Source organism: Setaria viridis, chromosome 2, assembly GCF_005286985.2.
Source record: "Setaria viridis chromosome 2, Setaria_viridis_v4.0, whole genome shotgun sequence".
Lineage (NCBI taxonomy): Eukaryota > Viridiplantae > Streptophyta > Magnoliopsida > Poales > Poaceae > Setaria > Setaria viridis.
In genome coordinates this window covers 28,192,030-28,213,891 of record NC_048264.2, presented here as the reverse complement: position 1 = coordinate 28,213,891, position 21,862 = coordinate 28,192,030, and the positions used below count along the sequence as shown (strand labels likewise).

Below are 21,862 nucleotides of genomic sequence, written 5' to 3'. Positions count from 1 at the left end.
GCGGGGCGGTTGGGAGTGGTCGACGGGATGCGGGGCCGGGTCAGGATTTTTTATTTTTTTTAATAGGCATCACCGCTGGTTCTAGGTCCGGCGGTGATGCCCATTGCCATCAACGTCGCCTTCTAGACAACGGATCCGAAACCAGCAGTGATGATGGGTTTGGAGCAAGCAGTGATGAAGGTTTGTGGAGTAGTGGTACTTATTAATGACAAATTATGAAGAATTATTGTCAAAGTAGAACTATAAAGCTAGCCTGCAAAGTAAAAAATGACCAATAAAAATAGATATAGAAGTTGCTTTCAAAATGTGAAGCACTTCTCAAGGATTAGGAAAACGGATATGACAGCGCTAGCTGTGCAATAATCCAGAAAGTTACTGTAAACAACAAACTGAGAAGCACAACACATTCAAGAATCAACTGATGCGAAACTAAGATCATTGTGGCACGCTGACTGTCGACTGAGTTGTATGTCCATGTTGCGTTCCAACCGAATTCAATTGTCTCTTCTTCAGCACCTGCACCTTGATGATTTCAATGAGCTTATATTCAGGTACTACCCTGTTAGCCACTCCGCTGGCATCTGTACAGGCGGCTGTCTGCATTCTCCTCAATAAAAGATAGAGGCTGCTAGCTGTACGTATGCATGTACGTATAGTACAAACGCTGTGTAGCTAGGGCGCCATATAGGCTGCGCGTGCCCTTGCAATATTTTTTTCAAAGAATTGTCCTTGTTGTAATATTAATTTCCAGGCACACGGTACTGATCGCTGACAAACTAGCACACATCATATCCATCCGTGTAGACGTATGTAACAGTGTCGATAGCAGTAAGCAAAGGACACTGCCTAGGTGACTTCTGAACGGGCCTGTGTCCAAACAAGTAGCCAGAGAGAAATGCATGGTTACCTCTTGTTTTAATTACCAACAATGCAATGTGGTTCTCCAGCAAGAAAATTTTTGCCCTTTTTTCCTCCTTTAAAGTTTATCAGACATTACCACGCATATGGAAGGAAGTATACGTACGTATGCACTCTGGCTGGTATATACGCTCTCTTATTCGACCTGCACGTACGTGCATACACGTCCTTGCACGCTTATGAATTCTTTTGTCGCCGTGCACGCATGCATCAGAGATGATTCTTCATTGTTCCTACCCTAGGCATGAGACAACAACAAATCGTACTGTACAAAAATGCGTGCTTTATTGTTTCTATACAAAGCGCACTACACATACTTTGTATTCTAGTGTTTCTGTTTATAACAATTGTTCTACTAGAAAGGGGGAAAAGAACAGTTAGCCAAACACAAAAATGTTGTATTAACCAAATTGATTTTGTGTGTGAAAGGAGATAGCGGCAAATAAGACACTACATACTGTAACAATTAATGGATCTGTGATCGAGTCAACGACTTAATCGTGCACGAGAACAGGTCACAAGCCTCGGATCACCTTAAACGAGACGGCATCGACCCATTCGCGTTAATTCCACGACACGATTGCCATCATGGCAGGTTCCGATCGATGATACATCTTGGAATGGAACAACATATGCGGAGAGACTAACTACTACTCCTACATACAGAGTAGCAATCAAGCTACAGTGGAAGGGAGAGATAGATGCTCCGAGACTTTGTACCTTGCTTGTCCACGAGTCCCTGTCAATTGGGCAATTGGCTTGGCTAGCTGCGTCGTCAAATCAGATGGAGCTAGGAGAGGCTTATTAGTGGTACTGCTTCTGTACAGCAGAGAGTTAAAGTTGATTACTTCCTTGAGTCTGACCGTACCAAACGAACCTGTCATACAAACCATCATGGATTATTTGCGAGGAAGGTTGTCACCGGCACGTGTTTCTTGTTTTGCTCTAGGTCAGTTATCGATTTGACAATTCTCCAAATTCACTCATGAAAGGTCCTTACATCTGAAATGTACTATATGTATACATGCAAAAAGGTATTGTTGATATAAATCGAGACCAAACAAAATATCAGCTGAAGAGGACTGAAACAAACCTGGCTGTTGGCGTATAAATGTCCATGGATTTTTCTGTTCTGATAAATCTCATCCTCTTTCTACTTCCATCTCGCCTGTTGCCTGTAGGGGCTGCACCATATAGGCTGTGGACAATCACAGGCGACGGTATGATCGATGCGCAGAGAGAGATCCCACGCAGGCTGCTGCATATATATATGCATGGAACTCGCACTGTAGCATCTACAATCCTACTACATGCATGATCAGCTAGCGCCAGTATTTCTGCGTGTTCAATGTAGCGGCTGTAGCATTGCATAGCAACTGCGGCATGCCATGCTCATCTCGCTCGCTCGCTAGGTCAGCTGGCTGCATGCTGCGATCGAGAAGCAAAGCAAGCATGTGGTGTGTGGCGGTCGATCGATCCGACGCCATGCATGCAGTCGGCAGAAGCATGCAAGCCCTTGGTTCCCATCGAGATCTCGCTGATGATGATGCTAGCTGCATGCGCTGGATCGCTCGATCTCCCTCATAAATGTGGCCCCTTGCATATAGTAGTTGCATCCATGCGTCGACTGTGCGTGACAAGCACGAGTTATGATCTAGCCATATGGTAGTGTCTCTTTGCATTGCATGCGTTCTGATGGGTTGAAAAGCTTTCAGTGAGGACACATGCAGCGCTGTTATGGCTTGAACAGTAACGTTCAGCTACCTTCAACAGTCTCGCGATCCTTAAATAGCTGAGCACTATGTGGCAGGGCTGATAATTTTCATCCTGTTGATCGCCAAGCTGCGGACATTGTCAGGTCACATCCATTTTCTCTTGTTAGTACTACCCGTTCTGTTCTGCACGTACTGAGAGTCTCCAACACGCATGCATGTTTCAAATAAACGTCGGTTCTAATAACTGTTTCTTGGTAAAATGTCGTCAAAAGAATATATCAGCACTTGAAAGAAATTTTCATGGCAAATCCAGTCACATCTCAAATACTAACCAGAATGCTTTGGATCTAGTAGACCTGCTCGATCAAAAATGGCAAAAAGGGAGAGAAATTTGCACTTGAAGCAAAGAATATTTCAGGCTAGGAGTTGTTCCCAATGCGTGTGCATGCAAGGGGGATGGAATAGGCATGTAGTAGGCCTTGCCCGATGGAGCCTTGGGGTTTGGAGCCATATGATGATCATGTGATGAGCACAGCAGAGAGTCAACTTGCATTGGTGGCATACATGCATATGCGTGTTCCTGCATCGATTTGGTCATGTGGAGGTGACATAGTAATCCCAGACAGGGTTGTCCCTGGATTAGATGGAATATCTTGGGGGAAGACATGCAAGGGGGGCACCAATAGAAGATTTCAGGAAGGCTTTTGGTTCTGGATTCGGGGAAGTACCATCTTTATTCTAATCACTGTGGTCTGTTAGTTTAATCAGCTAGCTAGAGGTACACATGTAAGGCAAATTGGAAAGGAATTAAAACTATAGGCCCTGAGACTTCATGTGGTCTATTTTTCATCATGACATGAATGAATGAAACAAACACTTATATTTTTAAAAAGAAACCAGCAAGAGATTTACCACAACGCCCAACAAAGAAAAAAACCCGCATGAAGGCAGTGATAGCAAAACAACCACCACAACAACACAAATGCTTTAAATGGGAAATAGTTAGTGTGAAATTTATCTGCTATAGAATACTAATATCGATAAAATAGTTTGAACTATTTACTAGATGGATGCACCCAACCCCTTTTCCAATGCCGAACCAACGACCTATGTATAAGAAAAAGAGATTTTTTTTGGAATTGAAAAAATAAAAGGGATGTATCAATTATGATTTCCATTTGTTTAGTTTCTTTTTCATAATGAAATTGAAATTTTTAATTAACAGAACAAACACAAATAATGAAAGAACTTTTATTGAAACAAAAAAAAGAAAGAAACAACTTTTATATAGTTGGAAGATTCCTCTTAATATTCCTCTTGTCTTTTATAAGTTTGGGTATATAGAAATACAAACTGAAAAGAGAGGATAGAGGACAGGCTCTTACATAAAAAAAGATATGCAAATAGCCATATGGTGATGATAATATTTATTCCAATGAACAACTCAAAAGAATAGGTCAAAGTGATTAACCAAGAAGTGACAAAAAAGTCTTAAATGTCAAGGTATCCGTTTCAGGTGGTATGAAGGTAGTACAACTCAAACAAATAAGTGGAACAAATTGATGAACAAGTGACAAAAGTTAAGAACCAATCTATCCGTTTTGTGGCAATGAAGGCTACCATTTACAACATGAGTGTATCATGAGTTTTCTATTCAAACACGAATCCTTTCATGCACACCACCACAAAAATCTAGATGGCACACTTACTGAGTAAGTTTAATGAGTATAAATGCTAACACATTTTGTTCTCCAAGACTCCAACTGGTAGGACGATGTTCCAAAATTCTTTATGTAAGCATTTTTGCATGATAGTTGTATCAATTTAAAAGGCAAAACCAACAGGGACAGACACCAGGACACATTACTTGCCATATATAAGACAAGCAATTTGAACAAGATGCTAAGATTTATTCTAATGTACAACTCAGACGGTCAAGGTGACTGCTCAGAGAAGTGAAAGAACACATCTCGAATACCAAGGTATATATCTGTTTTTCTTTTCTTTTTTTTGCAATGAATGTTTGCACAATTGAAAAGAATCAGAGGAAAATTTTGATGAACAAGTGACAAAAAGTCATGACTATCTAGGTATCCATTTTGTTTTGCAATAAAGGCTATCTTTTGCTGGGCGAGCATCTCACGCGGCCTTTTCTATTCAGTCACTAAACCTTTCACGCCAAATACCAGGAAGATGTAAATGCATTAAATTTTTCTGCAAGTAAAATGAATTAATTGCTTACATATCAGTAAGGTTTAGTAAGTAGTAACGCTAAACCATTTTTTTCTAGCTACTGCAATGTCCTAAAAATACCTTATGAAAGTGCGATTCTTTTTTGTTTGACGGTTTAATCGGATGCCAAATGTAAGAGGAACAGAATAAGCGTGGGTAGAAAGAGCTTCCATAAGACATATCAATTGAAAAGCCAAAATCTATAATTCAGAAGGATCAGTGGAATGAATCGACGAACAAGCGGAAAAGGTCATGGATGTCAAGGTATCCATTTTTTGTTGCAATGAATATCATCTACTCCCTCCGTCCCAAATTACTATTTGTTTTAACTTTTCTAGTTACATATCTTTTACCATGTACTTAGACATAATATATATCTAGATATATAGCAAAAGCTATGTATCTGGGACGGAGGGAGTAGTAGGCAGGCGTCATGTCTTTTCTTTTTTCAAACACGAAACCTTCAATCCAACTGTCGCACTTATTGAGTACATTTAATAATTAGGAAGCTAGCAAGCACATTTTTTCTCCAACTACCGCAATGTCCCAAAAAAACCCTTATGTAAGCATTTTCGTTTGATGCCGGCTTACTCACGTTTGTATCAAGTGTGAAAGAACAAGATAGATGCTGGTGGCAAAGCGCCTGCAGAGGATGTGTCAAGTGAAAAGGCAGCCAGCAGGAAGCCAGGGTCGCACACCTTGACACATGCAGCTGGCAGGAGACTCACCACTTTGCACAAACACAAAGTACTCGGTTACTATGGGGGTGCACTGCAAATTGATGAGAGGCCCGGTGCTATGACTGCAGAATGTGGACCTGCTCACTGAGCCCCCTCCCACCCATGGGGCAGTGAGGGAGAAGCCTTCGTAGTTTTAGAGAGAGAGAGAGAGGGGGAGAGAGAGAGAGAGGTGGCTGGCTCCTCCCCCATAAAAAAGGGTGCAGGGTTTGTAGAGAGAGAAAGGGGTGCCCAGGCCCTGGGGGCGTGGGGGGAAAAGCATCCCAGGCGCACGAGCTCACACAGCCTTTTTCCATCCCCAAACAAACAAACCCAAAAGAATTCAGATCACCAGACTCCTGCAAAAAACAAAAGAAGAAAATCAGATGCAGTCTTCTCCTACAATATACACCCCTACATGACCATGGGCACATATTTTTAATGCCATAAAGTAATATTTTTCGGGGGGAATATATAATACTGAATGGTATACACCACCTGCATCTTTATTAGTCTAGTCTTTGTTGTGTGTGAGGATGATGTATAGTATAGGTATGGAGACAAAAGCATGGTTCCTTTGACTCCACTGGCTTCCTAAGTGTCATTTTCTCATACATGGTGATCCCTGCCCCTCCTTAACAACAAGATAACCTCACATTCTTTCTCTCCTTCCTTCCTAGCTACCCTCTCTTTAATTTCTCTTCTCTCTCTCTCTAACTTTTTATGCTAGTAGCAATAAGGAGGGACAGCACAAGAGACCAGTTCATCCCTGGTTGCCTCTCATAGTCATCTTCTTCAGAGAGAGAGAAAGAGGAGAGAGAAAGGAGGAGTAACTCCAGTACTAGAGACACAGACACCCACCAAGGCCAAAGCAGAAGCACAAACAAGAGAAGAGCCCCCCTCTTCCACACAACACCAAGAACCTTCTCCTCCATCTCCTTCCTCCATATATGTGTATATATCCATCGATCGCATGACCTCTCCAAGCTAGCTGGAGAGGAAGAGAGGAGAACGAAAGGGGTGCGGTGCCGGCGCCGACCGCCCGCTGCGATCAAGATAGAGAGGCGCGTCGTCTTGGGCGTCGGAAGGTATGGAGGCGAGCTCGGCGGCGTCGCCGGACCTGTCGCTGCACATCAGCCTGCCGAGCAGCGCGCCCGGGGCCGGGCCGTCCGGCGGGCGCGCCGCGGTAGGGGGAGCAGGCGGAGTAGGAGTAGGAGGCGCGGGGGGAGACCCGTGGCGGAGGCTGAACGGGTCCACGGCGTCGACGGAGCTGTCGCTGTCGCCGCCGGCCGAGCAGGACCACGCGGGCGCGCTGCCCTGGCGGCATCGCCCGTCGGCGGCGGCCGCGCCCTCCGTGGCCACCACGTCGGCGGGCGCGGCGCTGATGCCCACCATGCCGATGCTGCAGCCGCTCGACGGCGGGGGCGGGCTAGCCGGCGGAGGAGGGGGCGCGTCGTTGGCGGCGCCAATCCGGGGAATACCTATCTACAACGGCCCGGGGGGATTCCCTTTCCTGCCGCCGGCCGCCGGGGGGGACGGCGGCCACCACCAGAAGCTCGGGTTCTACGGCTCGTACCACCCGGCCACGTGGCCTTCCTCGCTGGGCTCCACGTCGCCGTCGCCGCTCGCGCCCGGCGCGCCGCCGGGCCCGCTCGACCCGGCGTCGGCGGCGTTCCTCTCCCCCGCCGCGCACCACCACCACCGGATGCTGACGGCGTCGGGCAGGCTGAACGGCATGCTCTCCGACACGCTCCGCGGCTACGGCGCCGGCGGCATGGGCGGCCTGGGCGGCATCGGCGGGCACCACCACCACCACCACCTCCACGGCGGGCAGCCCTTCGGCCTGGGCTCCCGGTTCATGCCCAAGCTCCCCGCCAAGCGCAGCATGCGCGCGCCGCGGATGCGGTGGACGAGCACCCTCCACGCTCGCTTCGTCCACGCCGTCGAGCTCCTCGGCGGCCACGAGAGTGCGTGCCGAGCACCACCAACCACGCCTGAATTACATACACCGCCCATCCGATCTCGATCTCCGATCAAAATCTCACCTCGTTCGTGTCTCCCTCCTGCAGGGGCGACGCCCAAGTCGGTGCTGGAGCTGATGGACGTGAAGGATCTGACCCTAGCGCACGTCAAGAGCCATCTCCAGGTACTTGCCCTGCCGGCTGCCGCCATTGCCAGCCATCTCTCCACACAATTGCTTCTTCCGAATTCACCTCCATCGCCGGCCCAGCCCAGGGCTTTCTGCTTCCTCTCGCTCCTGCCGTTCTCCCTCTTGTTTGGGTGAGACAAGAACGCCAATGCAGTAACTCCAGAGTTAGTGAATGACGGTGAAACGGACCGACGGCCCTCGTAGCCAAGAAACTGCCATTCTTGGTGGAGAGGAGAGAGAGGAGGGAGGAGAGAGAGATGCATGGTGTGGGGATGTGTGTGAGTGAGAGAGAAAAAGTTGCCATCATTACACAATAATGCCATGTATGTGCATCCGCGCCTAGTTAGCGTATGTGTGTAGGTGTGTGCGCGCACGGCCCAAAGAACCATGGCCCTGGCCTCCCAGTCCCTCCCAGAGGGGAGAGGAGAGAGAAGGAGCTATAGTACACTTCCATCCAAGGCGAGGGCATGGCATCATAGTATTTCCATGTGTCCATTTCCTGGTGTTCTCTTGCGCGCCGATCCACCTGCTCATCCATCTGCTTGTCTCTTCCCTCCGACCCTCCCCCTCCACTGGCTTGTTGGCCTGTGAGCTGATCGCTTTGCTTTTTTTGGTGTGCTTTCCTCGCTTCCCCTTTCAGATGTATCGGACCGTGAAGAGCACTGACAAGCCTGCGGCGTCATCAGGTACCTACCCCTGCTAATCCGCATTGCCATTCATCGTCTCCTCCTGATTTCCGACCTCATAAATCCTATTCCTCATTTTCTCCTGCTGCTAAATCACTAATCACAGTGCTAATGTAATGGCGGCCGGCATTGTGTTTTCAGGGCCCAACGACGGCGGCTCCGGCGACGAGGACTTCCCCGGCGCCGGCCAGGCGGCGTCCGGCGGCGACAACATGTGCGGCGCGAGGCCGTTCGGGGAGCACCGGTCCACCTCCGAGGGCGCGGCGAGCTCGGTGGGCGGCGGCGGCGGCGGCGACATGGACCAGTCGTCGGCCGGGAACACGAGCACCAGGTGGAGCAACTCGTCAAGGTACTCACCCAGTCACTCACTCCTGTACTGGCGCTGCTACTAAATGACAGCGTGATGTTTTGCACACATCTGATGACCCCCTTTGTTTGTTCCCCAACCAGTACACACCCGCACGTTTGCTTTGCTCTTTCGCAGATAATAATGACATGTCATGGGATAACAGCATGCTCTTTTTTGTCTAATTGCTAGCTTAGTCCCAAAGACACCACCAAACTTTGGTACTTTGCATGCATTGGCATCACTCCATGTATGTAAAGTGGTGAGCATATACTAGTACAAATGATGAGATTTGATATGTTTGCTCGGTTAGATGTAAAAAGGTTAAAAAGAATGTTTTGGGGGCGCACACTACACGCATGCTGACAATGCACACCTGGAGAAAGAGGTGCACACAGGGCTGCCTATCTCTACTCTCTAGGTGGCCAATGCAATGCTGTGTCATCGCAGAAAAGACCAAAAAGCCACGCACCCCATGACCTCCATTGACTTGAGCTTCTGCTCTCTGTTTTTTTGGTTTATGTGGAATTTATAAAAAAAAATACAGCTCTGCTTCTCCTATCACAACATTGTGTGCTGTGTCATTGTGTGTGTAGGTTCTTGGGCTCTGGCCTTGTCCTCTTTCTCTCCTGTTTCTCTCTCTGCCTCTCTCTCTCAATCCTACGATACTAGGGGAGTAGACTGGGGGCTCCATTATCTTTTCTTATAAATGCATGGCTCTGATTCCAGGGGGATGGGGTATTGACCTGACATGCCCTATTGCCTAGGAATATGTAACCAAGGACTCTTGGTTCTTTCACATCGTCAATCTCTTCAATGACTTTCTTTTTCCCTCTTGCAATTATTTGCACGGAACCCACGCACATACACTCGTCGGGTTGGGATTTTAGTCCCAACTAAAATTCATACTGAGCCTAATTAATTCATCATTAGCACATGTTTACTGTAGCACCACATTATCAAATCATGAACTAATTAGGCTTAATAGATTCGTCTCGCAAATTAGCCTCCATCTGTACAATTTTTTTAATTAATCTATATTTAATACTCCTAATTAGTATCTAAATATTTAATGTGATAGAAATTTTAGGAGCTCTTAAGAAACAGACGGGCCTTCCTCTCTCTAGTTTTAGGTTGTGAAGCCTGATGGTGTAGCAGTACCAGACTCAGACTACCAGTAGTACATTACGATGTAGTAAATCTTAGGTTGAGACGTTGAGCAACTCCAGTATAGCTCCAAAAAGACGTACTAGCACAATGGCTGTTAGTTGCTGCTAGATTTGTCTCACCAATTTGGGTTTTTACATATGTGATTGGACATTTTTACCAAATATTATTGGGTAGAAAACATGACTTCTGAGCAACTTGGAAGCAAGTAGGAGTACAGGTGAGCCTGTCGTTTGGCTATACTCGCTTTTCTTTCTCCACTCCATCTTTCTTGTCATCCCATCTTTTGTCATACTTGCATTCTTTTCATTTCTTATTTTTCCCCCGCAGTTTCCTCTCTCTCTCTCTCTCTCTCTCTCTCTCATAATTGATTTGCTTGTGACAACAAAAGTCCATTCAGATTTTGAAACACTCTTCCTTTTGTTACCTTATCTTTCTTGTTAATCCATAGCCTTTTAAGTCAAAGAATGAATACATATACGTCACATTTTTGGAAGAGTATCTGGTGACAATAAGGTCATGGCAGTAATGGCTAACATCGCTGCCTTTTTTAAAAAAGGATAGGCAATATTTTTTATTTATAATGATCTGCACTTCTTGTTTGCTTTGACGACCCGTGGTTGTAGGGCATTTTCTTGAAACTGTTCTAGACAAAATTAATGGCCAGTGGGAGTACAATTCTCTTTTTTTAATGTTCATTCTGTGTGTCAAAAATAATGCAGAATTAGGAATATTGTACAGACGAAAGTGAACGAATTTAAGTTGAGAAAACACAGAACATACTATAAGCTTATTGACCAGCAACTGCGCTGGTGATTAAGTATTTGTACGGAACAGCAGAACATACATGGATTGAGAATATAAGGTTGAGTTATTTTCTTAGAAAAAGGAGAAACTATTTTGTTTGATTTTCTAACGTGCCAGGTTTATTAATTTATTGACCAACGCTTTCTTTTGTGTATTTTAGTCTTTAATATCAGTATTGACAAGAACAAAGAACGGATTTCTTAATTAAGTTTGAGATGAGTCATGCAATAAAATTTAAATCCTCTCCGAATTTTGTTGTGATCTTTCCATGATCTCTAGGACTAGGGTAATATAAATAATAGTTTTGAATTATCCCCATCTTAAAAATAGATACTTAGTTAGAAAACATTCAGACATAAATATGAACACATAAAGTAGTATATCTATGATTGACGATAGTATCATAGATATTCAAAGTCTACTGGCTCCTTAATTAACGTATAGCAGTATATTTGTTCCAATCAAGATAAAAGCACTTTACAAAGGTTTGGTAGTAAGTAGTTGGTATTATCTTGATAGAGTGGTGGTAAATGAAGGGCACTTTTCCTGATACCGTGACCCAAAATCACAAATGGAAAAAGGAAGGAAAAAAATGGACAGCCAGCTAGTTCATGGAACATGTTCTCTCTAGGAACATTGAAGCCTGCAATTATATATGTACTTACATCTCTGCATGTTACTACTAGAATTAGTATTTAGAAATCATTTTTTTATGCAAAGCATTTACGAAATCTGGAAATGACATCAGCAAATACGTTGGATGCTTCCATTTTTTCCCACAATTCAGCAAATGCACATTTTGTCTGTCATGAAGCAGTAGATTCCTTGCTTCAGCCTTTGTTTTCCTTGAATTCCAATGACAGGAGCTTGTTGATCAGCTCCCTGTGCCATTCGCAGGACGACTGTACTGAACCGGAACATCTTTTAAGAGCTTGTTGCCTAGAAAGGAGTTATGTAACTAACTGATCATGAAGAGCAACTGTTCTTACTCACTTTAGATAAAGCTAACTGGGGATTGTGCATGAATGCCATGTTCCTATCTATATAGTAATATTACCATATACTGCCCAATAATCAGTTCCCTCAAAAAAGAAAACTGCCCGATAATTTGTTCCCTCAAAGAAGAAAACTGCCCAATTGTAGCACTGCAATGCCCAGCTTACAATTCTACTTGTCTCACATTGGACATGGTATCTTTAGAAAGTTTGTAAGAGCTAGCTTTGCTAAATGGAAAAATTCTCTTGTTCAGGGACCCATGGCTGTCGTCGAATTCATGCAACATGGACGCTCATCGCTTGGCAGGACTATCTTCTCCAATTGAGGTATCTTTAATTAGAAAGTCTGTGTTTTCCTTGAATTCTCATCTGTGAATGGTCCCTGGCTCTCTACCTACACTAGTGTCATTTGGCATGCATGTGTGCGTACATGTAGAATGTGCTATTTTTTTCTTCTGAAAACTGTGTTTATGTGTTTCAGAACCCGGAGCCTTGCCGATCGAGCAGCTCGCAGGTGTCCAACCACGAGATGAGTAGCCCGAGCCTGGAGTTCACGCTTGGGAGACCGGACTGGCAGGGCGCGGATCATGACTAGCCATCACCAAGCTCACAGAACCTAGAAGGCTAATTTCTTCATTGAGATATAATAGTAGCAGTAGTGACATCATGCATGCTTGATCCCCAACTCCGCGACAGCAGCAAGTTTTCATCAGCGAAGGAAGAACAATCAACAACAAGAGCAGCCGCATTTTCACCGGTCCGGGTCGCAGATGGAGCACCGGAGCATGGGGGAAATAGTTTAAAGACTCGGGTCACCGGGTCTGTCTCAGTCTTTGGGCGGTTTCTTAGATTGGCCATGTTCCTGATTTCCTTTTCTTTCTTGCTTCTCTCTTTTTGTTTCCTTGTGCCGTGGCGAGACAGGTGCAAGGATATGATAGTAGTAGATGATGGCGAGGGCGAGCGAGGCGTAAAGCCGTGTGCGTGTGGTGCGAGAGTGAGTCGTGTGCGTTCATCCATGTTTGGTGAGGTGAGGTTGATGTTGGTGGTGTGTGGAGCTAGCTAGCGTATCATTAGCACATGGAAAGTTGGAAAGGAGAAAAGAAAGAAAAGGGAATGAGTTCTCATGAAGCAATCTAACTGAAGGTGAAGATTTCATCCTTTTTCCGTGCATGTGTGTGTGTGATCTCTCCTTTGGTTTTCGTCGTCTTTAGTCCCTAGCTGCAGCAGGTTCTTGTGCCCGTGTCAGTTGTTACTAGCTTGCTTGACACTGACTGCCTGCACTTTTCCAGCACGCAGGTGTGAAACCTTGACCACCGAATATTTTAGCTAAAGGCCATACTTTTACACTAGCTATATGCATGATTAAGCTGATTGCCATACTTTTACACTAAGCTGATTTGCACACACACTTAAGCTCACATCAATCCGACTGAGACCAAAGCAAACTAAAGCGTCGCCTTTTGGCAAAAGATTGAGGAGTTATAAGGCACTGAGATGCTTCATTCTGCTCTTGTTGGCATCAGCCTAGCTAGCTACAATAAATTCGGGTACCGCCTTGTCAATGATTCATGGCTGAATGGTCCGCTCACTCCGTCGATCAATAGAATCCATGGTACGGTGGTCCAAGAGCTAGCTGCTGTATGCTGGGCACTGATCAAGTACAAGCCATGCATAAACCCCGATCGACGCAACCATCTGCCTGCCTGATGATCCCTCCCTCTCTCTCTCTGGTCTCCTCCTGCATCTGCCGATCGATCGACGAAACATTTGGCGGCCACGTACAGGTGTTTTCCGAGAGAGACGCCGCGCCGTACGTGCCCGGCCGGCCGGCGGCACCGATCGGCGAGAGCAGCCGAAGATGATGAGATCATGAGAATAAAGATGGATGGAGTGGTACGTTTGGTGCCAACCTGCGATAGCGTCCCAACGGGAGCGGAGGATATCGTATCGATCGATGCTCTAGCAGCTATAGCAGCGTTCCAGCAGGGCTCTGACTCTCTGAGATCGATGATTGATGAGGATGGGTACATGTCCGAGAAACAAATTAAAGGCGCCTCTGATTGGGGAAAAAAGGCTACGGATCAAGCCGGCATTATATTGATTCCGATTGACCGGGCGGCACCTGCCGTGAAAGCGCGGCCTCTAGCTAGCAACGGCGACATCACCTTCGCCTGGGAGCCAGGTACGTAGCTGTTGCTTGCCCAGGTGATCGATCGAGGTGATGCCGTAATGGTCTAGTGGATGGGATTATCCGGCCGGGCCGCGATATGCTCGGCCGTGCATGCTAATGACAGTGCATTATTCCAACTGATGGGGATGGATGGAGCCAAGCTAGTAGCCCCTTTGGAGCATAGCTTATTAGCTTGATGGCTGCTGCCAATCCCACAAGTGTGACAGTAATGGTGGACGATGCGTCGTCGCGGCATCATCAACAGTGTACCTTCCTTGTTTCGTGCGCAATGAAGCTAAAACATTTCCTTGCTAACCACTCGGATCCATCCTATCTTGGGCTGGAGGTTTAATTTTTTCTGTTACCAGTGGTATAGTATATATGGGCGAGTGGAATCAACTAATACTACACCCTCTGTCTAGAAATAAAAAATAATTTTGGAAATTAATTGAACAAGAAGTGAAGAAAAGTCTTTAAACACACCCCTCATTAAAAGCAATCGGACCATCTCGTCATAGACATGGTTAGTGGCTGAGCCAGCTCCTAATTTGAGATTGGATAGCTAGAAGTACGTATATCATGGGACAAAATTAACCAACAAGTAGTCAAGTCAAGTACTACAAGTAGGCCAATCCAGGGCAATGGCCTTTTACATGCTGATATGCTGCTGCCTGAAAACAGTGCGTCGCAAAAGTTCCATGGAAAAGTTGGGTTCACATAGGGGAACTAGCTAGCCTATGGGAAAACTGCCACCGACCGGTTGGACTGATTTTCTGACCGCCGGTGCCTGCCTGCCTGTGATATGCAGTAGTGTGAGGTTGTTTTGATTTGGCATCATGTGAAACTGATTAACCAACGCAATCACTCCTCCGTAACCAAGCATTAGCACTGATCTTGAAGGCATTGCAATACTGCAGTGTTTGCAAACAAATGAACAATGAAAACAAAGGAGAGAGCAACCATATATGCATCATTAACCAAGTAGGGATGCAAGGTGGAAAGGAGAGAATCATCAGGGGAGAGGAGGGGGCTGAACGGAAAAGGGAGCGGGGCAGGGCAGGGCAATCATAAAGCAATGGATTGCGAAATGATTTCGTGCATGGATGGACGCAAACGCAGTCCCCCCATGTTTCTCTGTCCCCTCATTCAAGTCATTCTATTGTTCCCTCTTCCTTTGTCGGCCGCGCCGGCCCTTTCCTCGCGCCCGTCCGGCCTGCCTGACTGACAAAAGAGAGAGAATGGAGGTAGAGAGAGAAAACCAGAGGTAGAGAGGAAATCGACGAGACGACGGGTGAGTGAGGTTTAAAGAGGGCGCAGGAATAAAAAAGGGGCAGCGAGCGAGCTGCAGCGGCACAAAGGAAAAAAAAGAAATAAAGAGAGGCCGGCCGGCCCTGTGCAACACCTGTGTCCGCTTCAATGCCCTGTCGTCCTTCCTCCCTGTTCTGCTTCTGCCCTGTCTCTCTCTAGCCTCCTCTCGCTCTAGCGCTCTCGCTCCTCTACCACTCTGACACTGTAGCGGGGGCCCGGGAGAGGACGTGGCCTAGTTCCTGTTGCACTGTGCGCCTATGGAGAGAGAGAGGGAGCGCGCGCGCCAGGGCTAGGGAGGGGCACTGCCACTTCGAACTGGGCATTTATTTGCATGGGGCCTTTCGGACCCGTGCAGATGGGAGGTTGCCCGGGCGCCCGTTGCTTGGACCACCCCGTGCACTGTGCGCCATTCATCACCGTATGCCCCCAACGTGTACTGTGGTGTATCAAGTGGACTTTCGCTGGGGCTGTGTACTACCAGGCGGCCTCTCGTGAAACGATTCTCCACCCTGAAATCAGGGACCAAAATCGGGCCATCTATCATTTCGAACCGAATTTTCGTTCCTATTCTTTTGTCCTTTGAGCAAGTGTAGTAATCCGTCCAAATTATAAGGTCTTGTTTGGATACAAACTCCTAAAGTTTAGTAGTGTACTAAACTAGGATTCTCAAATTGCTAGTCCTTAAGTACAGGTTAGGATCTTAGAGGGAAAATATCATTTTTACCCCCCATCGGCACCGTCGCTAGTTGGCTTCGCTCCCCCTCGGCCGCCTCCTCTTGCGCCGGCTGTTCCAGCAGCAGGACAGGGCGGGCAGCAGCGAGCCCCTCGCGGCGATGGCGGCCGCCACGCTCCTGCGCACGGCGCACTTGGGATTGGTGTTGGAGCCGTCGCAACCGCACGCCGCTGCCCGGGTCACCAAGCCCACCCCACCGCCGGCGTCCGCGCCTGCACCGGACGTGGAGCCGACCATCGTCGTCGCCGCCCGTCCGCATCCGCGGGCGAGGGCGGCCCTCGCGGTCCGTCATCCGGTAGAGGAGGCATGGCTAGGCAAACGGGCGGACGGGGTCGGGCGGACAGGGCCTGGCGGAGGAGGATGACGGCGGGGCTGGGCGGACGGGGCCTGGCGGAGGAGGACGGCGGTGGAGCGAGATGGCGGCGGAGGGAGGAGAAGGCGACGGCTTGTGGAGATTGGGACGTCGGGAGGAGATGGTGGCGGCGGGAGGAGACTTGCTGGAGAGATAGGTTTGCGGGAGGAAAGAGAGGGAGGGAGGGTGGCGCAGGAGGAGAGAGAGCGAGAGCAACAGGGTAAAGGGGGACTTGGACCACTTTTAGGAGAAATAGGATCCATTAGTACCCCTTGGCCCTCCTAAAGTTTAGAAGTGCACTTTTAGGACCCATGTTTGGATGCACAAGTCCTAAAAGTGTCATAAAAGTGGACTCCTAATCTTTAGGAGGGTGTATCCAAACAAGGTCTAAATCATTTTGACTTTTCTAGATGAATAGTAAAAGTGTATGTCTAGATGCATACAAACATCTATGAATCTAAAAAAAAATAATCTACAATTTGAAACGGAGAGAGTATATGTTTGTTGAATTTGACAATACTAACAGTGTTGCAGGTGGCACGAACATGTTTTTGGACTCACAAAATAGTTCAATTTCTTTTCTTATATGGAATAGTTCATACTCGAGTCCCTACATCAAGTTGGAATAACGGGGAACAATCATCATATTTCCAAAAGGCCATCTAGATAGCACCTCTCTCTTCATCGCACTTTTACCACTGATAACGAAACATGCACTAATGGGGAAAGGACCTTTTGTCCAGCACCTTAGTACTGGTTGGATTTTGACCCGTACTAATGTGATCATTAGTACTGGGTCTAATAGATAGCTCCCCGTGAACCCCTTTATTACCGGTTGGGGGCTCCAACCGGTACTAATGTGCCTGAGGACCTTTAGTACGGGGTGAAGGAGCCCCAAACCGGTACTAAAGGGCCCTATCTCCTTCGCTGGTGGCCTGATCGGCCCATCCTGCCCCCCTCCGCCTTATCTCTCCACCTTATCCCCTCCACCTGCTCTTCTCCCCTCCCTCTCCCACTCTCTCTCTCTGGCCTCTCCGCCTGCGCACCGGCACTCCGCTCCCCTCCCCCTTCCTTCGCTCGCCCCTCACCGATAGTGAGGAGCAGTGGCGGGGCGAGGTGAGGCGGCGGCGCGGATCTGCGGGCGACGGCGGGCTGCGGCGTGGATTTGCGAGCGACGGCGGTGGCGGAGGGCTGCGGGAGGGTGGCGGGAGGGTAGGGGCGAGTGGATGCGGTGGTGATGGTGGGAGGCAGCTCTCTCTCGCTCTCTCTCTGATCTAGGATGCGGTGGCGGAAGGGCGCAACAGGAGGACATCGGCGGGAGGGTGGCGGACGGTGGTGGGAGGGCTCGGTCTCGGGCGGTGGCGGCGGGCTCGGGCAGGGGGAGGGGTTGGGGTGCGGGTCGAGCTTAGGCCAGCGGGGTGAGATTTCTTTTTTATTATTATTTTTTAATATTCCTTTAGTGCCGGTTATTTCACCCGGTACTAAAGGGGCCCCCTTTTAGTATCGGAGAGCAATACCGGTTGCGAAACCGTTACTAAAAGGGGTTCCCAACCGGTACTGATCGGGCTTTCCCTAGTAGTGATGATACAAAAATCCTTTTGCATAGATAGGGACCACGGGGTCCAACATGTATGCCATCATGTTTTGATGGTTTATCCTCCCATGTTTGGTGTTGTGTTTTATGAGTTTGTATGTGAAAATATCACTAGTATGTACCTTTGTGGTTGGGAATGAATGATGTGTTGAAATGTCGTGCATTAAGTCTTATATGTACCGCAACCATATAGCTTTATAAAACTAATTAAAGATGTGATCACCTGCAACCTTGCAGTTGGCAGTTTACTGTGCTATGTTCACCTGCAACCTTGCGATTGATCACAATCCACATGGATGTGTCCTCCACATGGACCTTTGAACCATGATGGCAGCAAAGCCCTAAAATGGCAATGCCAACAAAGGAAGGAACAAAGAGGGTGAATCATTTTATTTATTTAATTTGTGCTACATCGTTGCATCTGAAAATCGTTATCCCTAAATTTATTGTAAGTATAGAGATATCATATATGAAGATCATGTGAACTACAAGCTCTTTGCAAGCTCTTTAGGGGGTGTTTGAATACCAAGGGCTAAACTTTAGCCCTGTCACATCGATTGTTCGGATATTAATTAGAAGGATTAAACATGAGTTAATTACATTGCAGAACCCCTAGGCTAAATCACGAGACGAATCTATTAAGCCTAATTAATCCATCATTAGCGAATGGTTACTGTAGCACCACATTGTCAAATCATGGACTAATTTAGTACCTTGCAAATGCCAGCGGGTGAGACAATGTTAGAGTGAAGACAAACAAAACCAAATGGCAGCGAGTGACAGCTTCACTAAGGGGGTGTTTGGATACTAGATGCTAAACTTTAGTAGTGTCACATCGGATGTTCGGATGCTAATTAGGAGGACTAAATATGAGCTAATTATAAAACTAATTGCAGAACCCCTGTGCTAATTCACGAGACAAATCTATTAAGCTTAATTAATCCATCATTAGCAAATAGTTACTGTAGCACCACATTATCAAATCATGGATTAATTAGGTTTAATAGATTCGTCTCGCGAATTAGACTCCATCTGGACAACTAGTTTTATAATTAACCTATGTTTAATACTCTATTAGCATCCAAATATTCGATGTGATAGGTGCTAAACTTTAGCATGGCCTAATTTCTAGTACCGTCTCCAACTGACCCAACGGGCTGAGCCTAATTTCTAGTACCGTCTACAACTGACCCAACGGGCTGCCATGCGCTAAGACAGGAAGGACCACGTTGAAGCTGTCAACGACCCCGTCTAGGCATGCATTGCTCGTGCGAGATGGGATCGACGACCACGTAAGCTTGGTGAGTTGGTGTTGCGATCATTAAAGGCAAAATAGACAGGGGCGCAGGCTATGCTGAGGCTACGCAAGAACAGGGACGAGTACGAGTACGCCGCTGCGCCGTCAGCAACTCGAGCGTTAGCGCAAGCTCCATAGTGTGGGGGGATCGTCAGGTATGGTACGGTAAGGCACGTAGGGTGTGAATGCGAGAGCTACTCTACCATCCATGGCAGCTGCTCCCTCCACTCCGGTTCACTGTGCCATACCTGGGCTGGGTAGACTGGAGTACTTCGGTTTTCAACGGAACGGAAATCAGGGATGACTGGTAGGTAGCTCAGCGGCCGTTATGAATGCGGCGGCCTTTGACTACCTGCGACTTTTCCAGCGGCTGGGGAGGACAAGCGTTGACTGGTCGTGACCGTCGTTCATATCAACGGTCCATGAAAGCTATTTTGTTCTTTTTGGGCCGGATGGAGCCTTGAGCACAAGACAAGAAGGCGCCGAGGCCAGATGGCTGAGGGCCCATAGCTTTATCTGGGCCGAGGCCAGACCGCCCGGCTGGCTCTCTCGCGGCGCAGACTGGGCCGGTAACGTGATGAGCACTGATGGGCCGGCGTAAATGAAATTTCCGTGGTCGTCGCTCGTCAGATTCCAACTTATTAGTTTTCACGAGTCAATCGCACACGTAGTATTTTCTTTTTTCTTTTCCTTTTGTTTTCGGGGGAGACACGTACTCCCTCAAGGTATTTGAAAAAAAAGAAAATCCCACAAAAGAAGAGCGTACTTACTTTTAGAAATGAATCGCAACTATCTACCTAATTAAATGGATAGATTAGTAATTTGTACAAGATATTAAATGCATGTGGCTAAAAAATGAGGGCATGAAAATCTTTTCATGCTACACCTAATTTGTTTAGAAAAAGTGTCTTTCCGGCAATATCGTAAAAACTAGTGGCGCTAGTTAACTGGGCACATGCTAATCCCCTTCATTACACATTGTTGGCTAGTTCCGTCACTGCGGATTCCTACATAAATCGATTAGGCCAGTCCTAATGCTAATGACATAGTATCGGAGTGTAGATATTTCATCTAGCTAAACCTCAAAACGCGCAATAATCCAGCCTTGAATAATCGAGAGCAATAATCGAGGGTAATACACCACTAAGCGGAATAGCTTTCATGTTTCAACCAAACACAGACGTGTCCCCTACTCTGAGCTCATGCCAGGTCAAGCGTACGTGATCAACGGAAACCGTGGACCGTTGGATCGGTCCCATCTACCATCAAGCATGTCCACTGGCGAGTCTCGGACACGTGTCCTCCCATCTGACGTCAGAGCGCGCGCTTGACTCGATCACTGCCTCACTGGGCCTCCCGGCTCCCGCCCTCCCCCGCGCGGAGGAGATGGGCGAACCCGTCGAGGACGGCGCAGCAGCTTCTTCTTCTTCTTTCTCCTCCCGCTCGTCCTCGTCCGGCGCCGATGAGGGCGCGTTTCAGGAACCGCTTCGCGGGTACGGAGCGCGCGCGCCGCCTGTCGCCGGCGTCGTCAAGCCGATACCGCGGCGGCTCTGGGCGGCGGTGCGCGCCCGCGCGCCAAGGCTGCGCTACGCGTGCGAGAACGCGGCGGGGGAATTCGTCGCGTGGACCAGGCAGGGCGGCGCGCCACGCGCTCTCCTCGTCGTGTCGGTGAGTCGCGCAACGGACGATCCAAGTCGCTGTTGATCAAACGAACTTTTACTCGGTTGCATTCTGCGGTTCGATCTGACCGATTCTTGTGATCGATCTGTGATTCGTAGGTCGGATCCGTGGCGCTCCCAGCGCTAACAGGCCTCCTGATCGTCGTCGTCTTCGTGGCGGCGGCGGCGACCAACGCCGTCGTCTTCTCCGTCCTGGTGTCCATGACCGCCGCCGGGGGGTTCCTGGCCGTGCTGCTGGCTCTCCTGGCCGCGGCGTATGCCTGCGCCCTGTCAGCTGCCGTCTTTGTTATCTCTGCCACGACCATCGCAACCATCATCGCCGTCACGATTGCAACTGGTATGTTCTTCAGACCGCAATCGTACAGCTTCGATCTGCCGCTTGGCAAGCTGCAAATCGTCACTCTCTAGAATGCCTTGTGCATCTCAAGTCTACTTGCTGCTGCAATTATCGCCTTCGTGTGCGTTTCTTCAGGCTGGGCTGCATTCTTCTGGGTTCTTTGGTTTGCCGCCAGAGAATGCCTGAACCTGACGACTAAGCGATGGACGACCGGCGCGACAATCCCGTGATCTGAGCATGTGTATGAAACTAATTTATGCGGACTCAAACACACACTGAAGTGCATGCTAGTTTTTTTTTTTGGTCCAAAACAAATGTTATGTAACCTCTACCATCTATCTAACTTCTGAAGCAGAGGCTAATTTAAGCGCTTTATTCAGGATTCGAGTACAAGATTTATATTTTTATGCTAGTCTCGACTACTGTTTTTTTAATAAGATCTTCGACTATTTGATGGAACACTAGTACACTACAGGATGATAGCAGATTAGCAGTGGATCGAGAAATGTACAGATGGCTTACCCCAGGTGCTTAAATTAGGATACGAGGTGTCGGCAAAGGGACGAGGCGTCCGTCTCCGAGAGTGACCGTGTCTGCTTCTGTTGTGTGTGCTTCCAACGCCTGGGGTCCTGACCTCCTGTGGGCTTTGATGGAAGCACAT

The 21,862-nt window shown here is 47.7% G+C and overlaps 2 protein-coding genes across 2 annotated transcripts; both read left to right on the top strand.

Moving 5' to 3' along the window:
- The first annotated feature begins 6,172 nt into the window (after positions 1 to 6,172).
- Positions 6,173 to 12,901, top strand: LOC117846292 (probable transcription factor RL9). The gene is made up of 6 exons (XM_034727437.2): positions 6,173 to 7,548; positions 7,651 to 7,727; positions 8,371 to 8,416; positions 8,558 to 8,765; positions 11,986 to 12,058; positions 12,213 to 12,901. Exons 1-6 carry the CDS (start codon positions 6,672 to 6,674, stop codon positions 12,324 to 12,326), a joined length of 1,395 nt encoding a protein of 464 aa, XP_034583328.1. The 5' UTR covers positions 6,173 to 6,671; the 3' UTR covers positions 12,327 to 12,901.
- Positions 12,902 to 20,330: 7,429 nt separating this feature from the next.
- Positions 20,331 to 21,580, top strand: LOC117845717 (uncharacterized). Its single transcript, XM_034726782.2, has 3 exons — positions 20,331 to 20,853; positions 20,964 to 21,201; positions 21,337 to 21,580. Exons 1-3 carry the CDS (start codon positions 20,572 to 20,574, stop codon positions 21,429 to 21,431), a joined length of 615 nt encoding a protein of 204 aa, XP_034582673.1. The 5' UTR covers positions 20,331 to 20,571; the 3' UTR covers positions 21,432 to 21,580.
- Positions 21,581 to 21,862: the final 282 nt, after the last annotated feature.

Excerpts from the sequence above, each read along its gene's own strand:
- LOC117846292 (XM_034727437.2), top strand. The coding sequence starts at position 6,672 with ATGGAGGCGAGCTCGGCGGCGTCGCCGGACCTGTCGCTGCACATCAGC. Across the intron at positions 7,549-7,650 it reads GCTCCTCGGCGGCCACGAGA|GGGCGACGCCCAAGTCGGTG; the intron begins GTGCGTGCCGAG and ends TCCCTCCTGCAG. Across the intron at positions 8,417-8,557 it reads CAAGCCTGCGGCGTCATCAG|GGCCCAACGACGGCGGCTCC; the intron begins GTACCTACCCCT and ends TTGTGTTTTCAG.
- LOC117845717 (XM_034726782.2), top strand. The coding sequence starts at position 20,572 with ATGGGCGAACCCGTCGAGGACGGCGCAGCAGCTTCTTCTTCTTCTTTC. Across the intron at positions 20,854-20,963 it reads GCGCTCTCCTCGTCGTGTCG|GTCGGATCCGTGGCGCTCCC; the intron begins GTGAGTCGCGCA and ends TGTGATTCGTAG. Across the intron at positions 21,202-21,336 it reads CGCCGTCACGATTGCAACTG|GCTGGGCTGCATTCTTCTGG; the intron begins GTATGTTCTTCA and ends GCGTTTCTTCAG.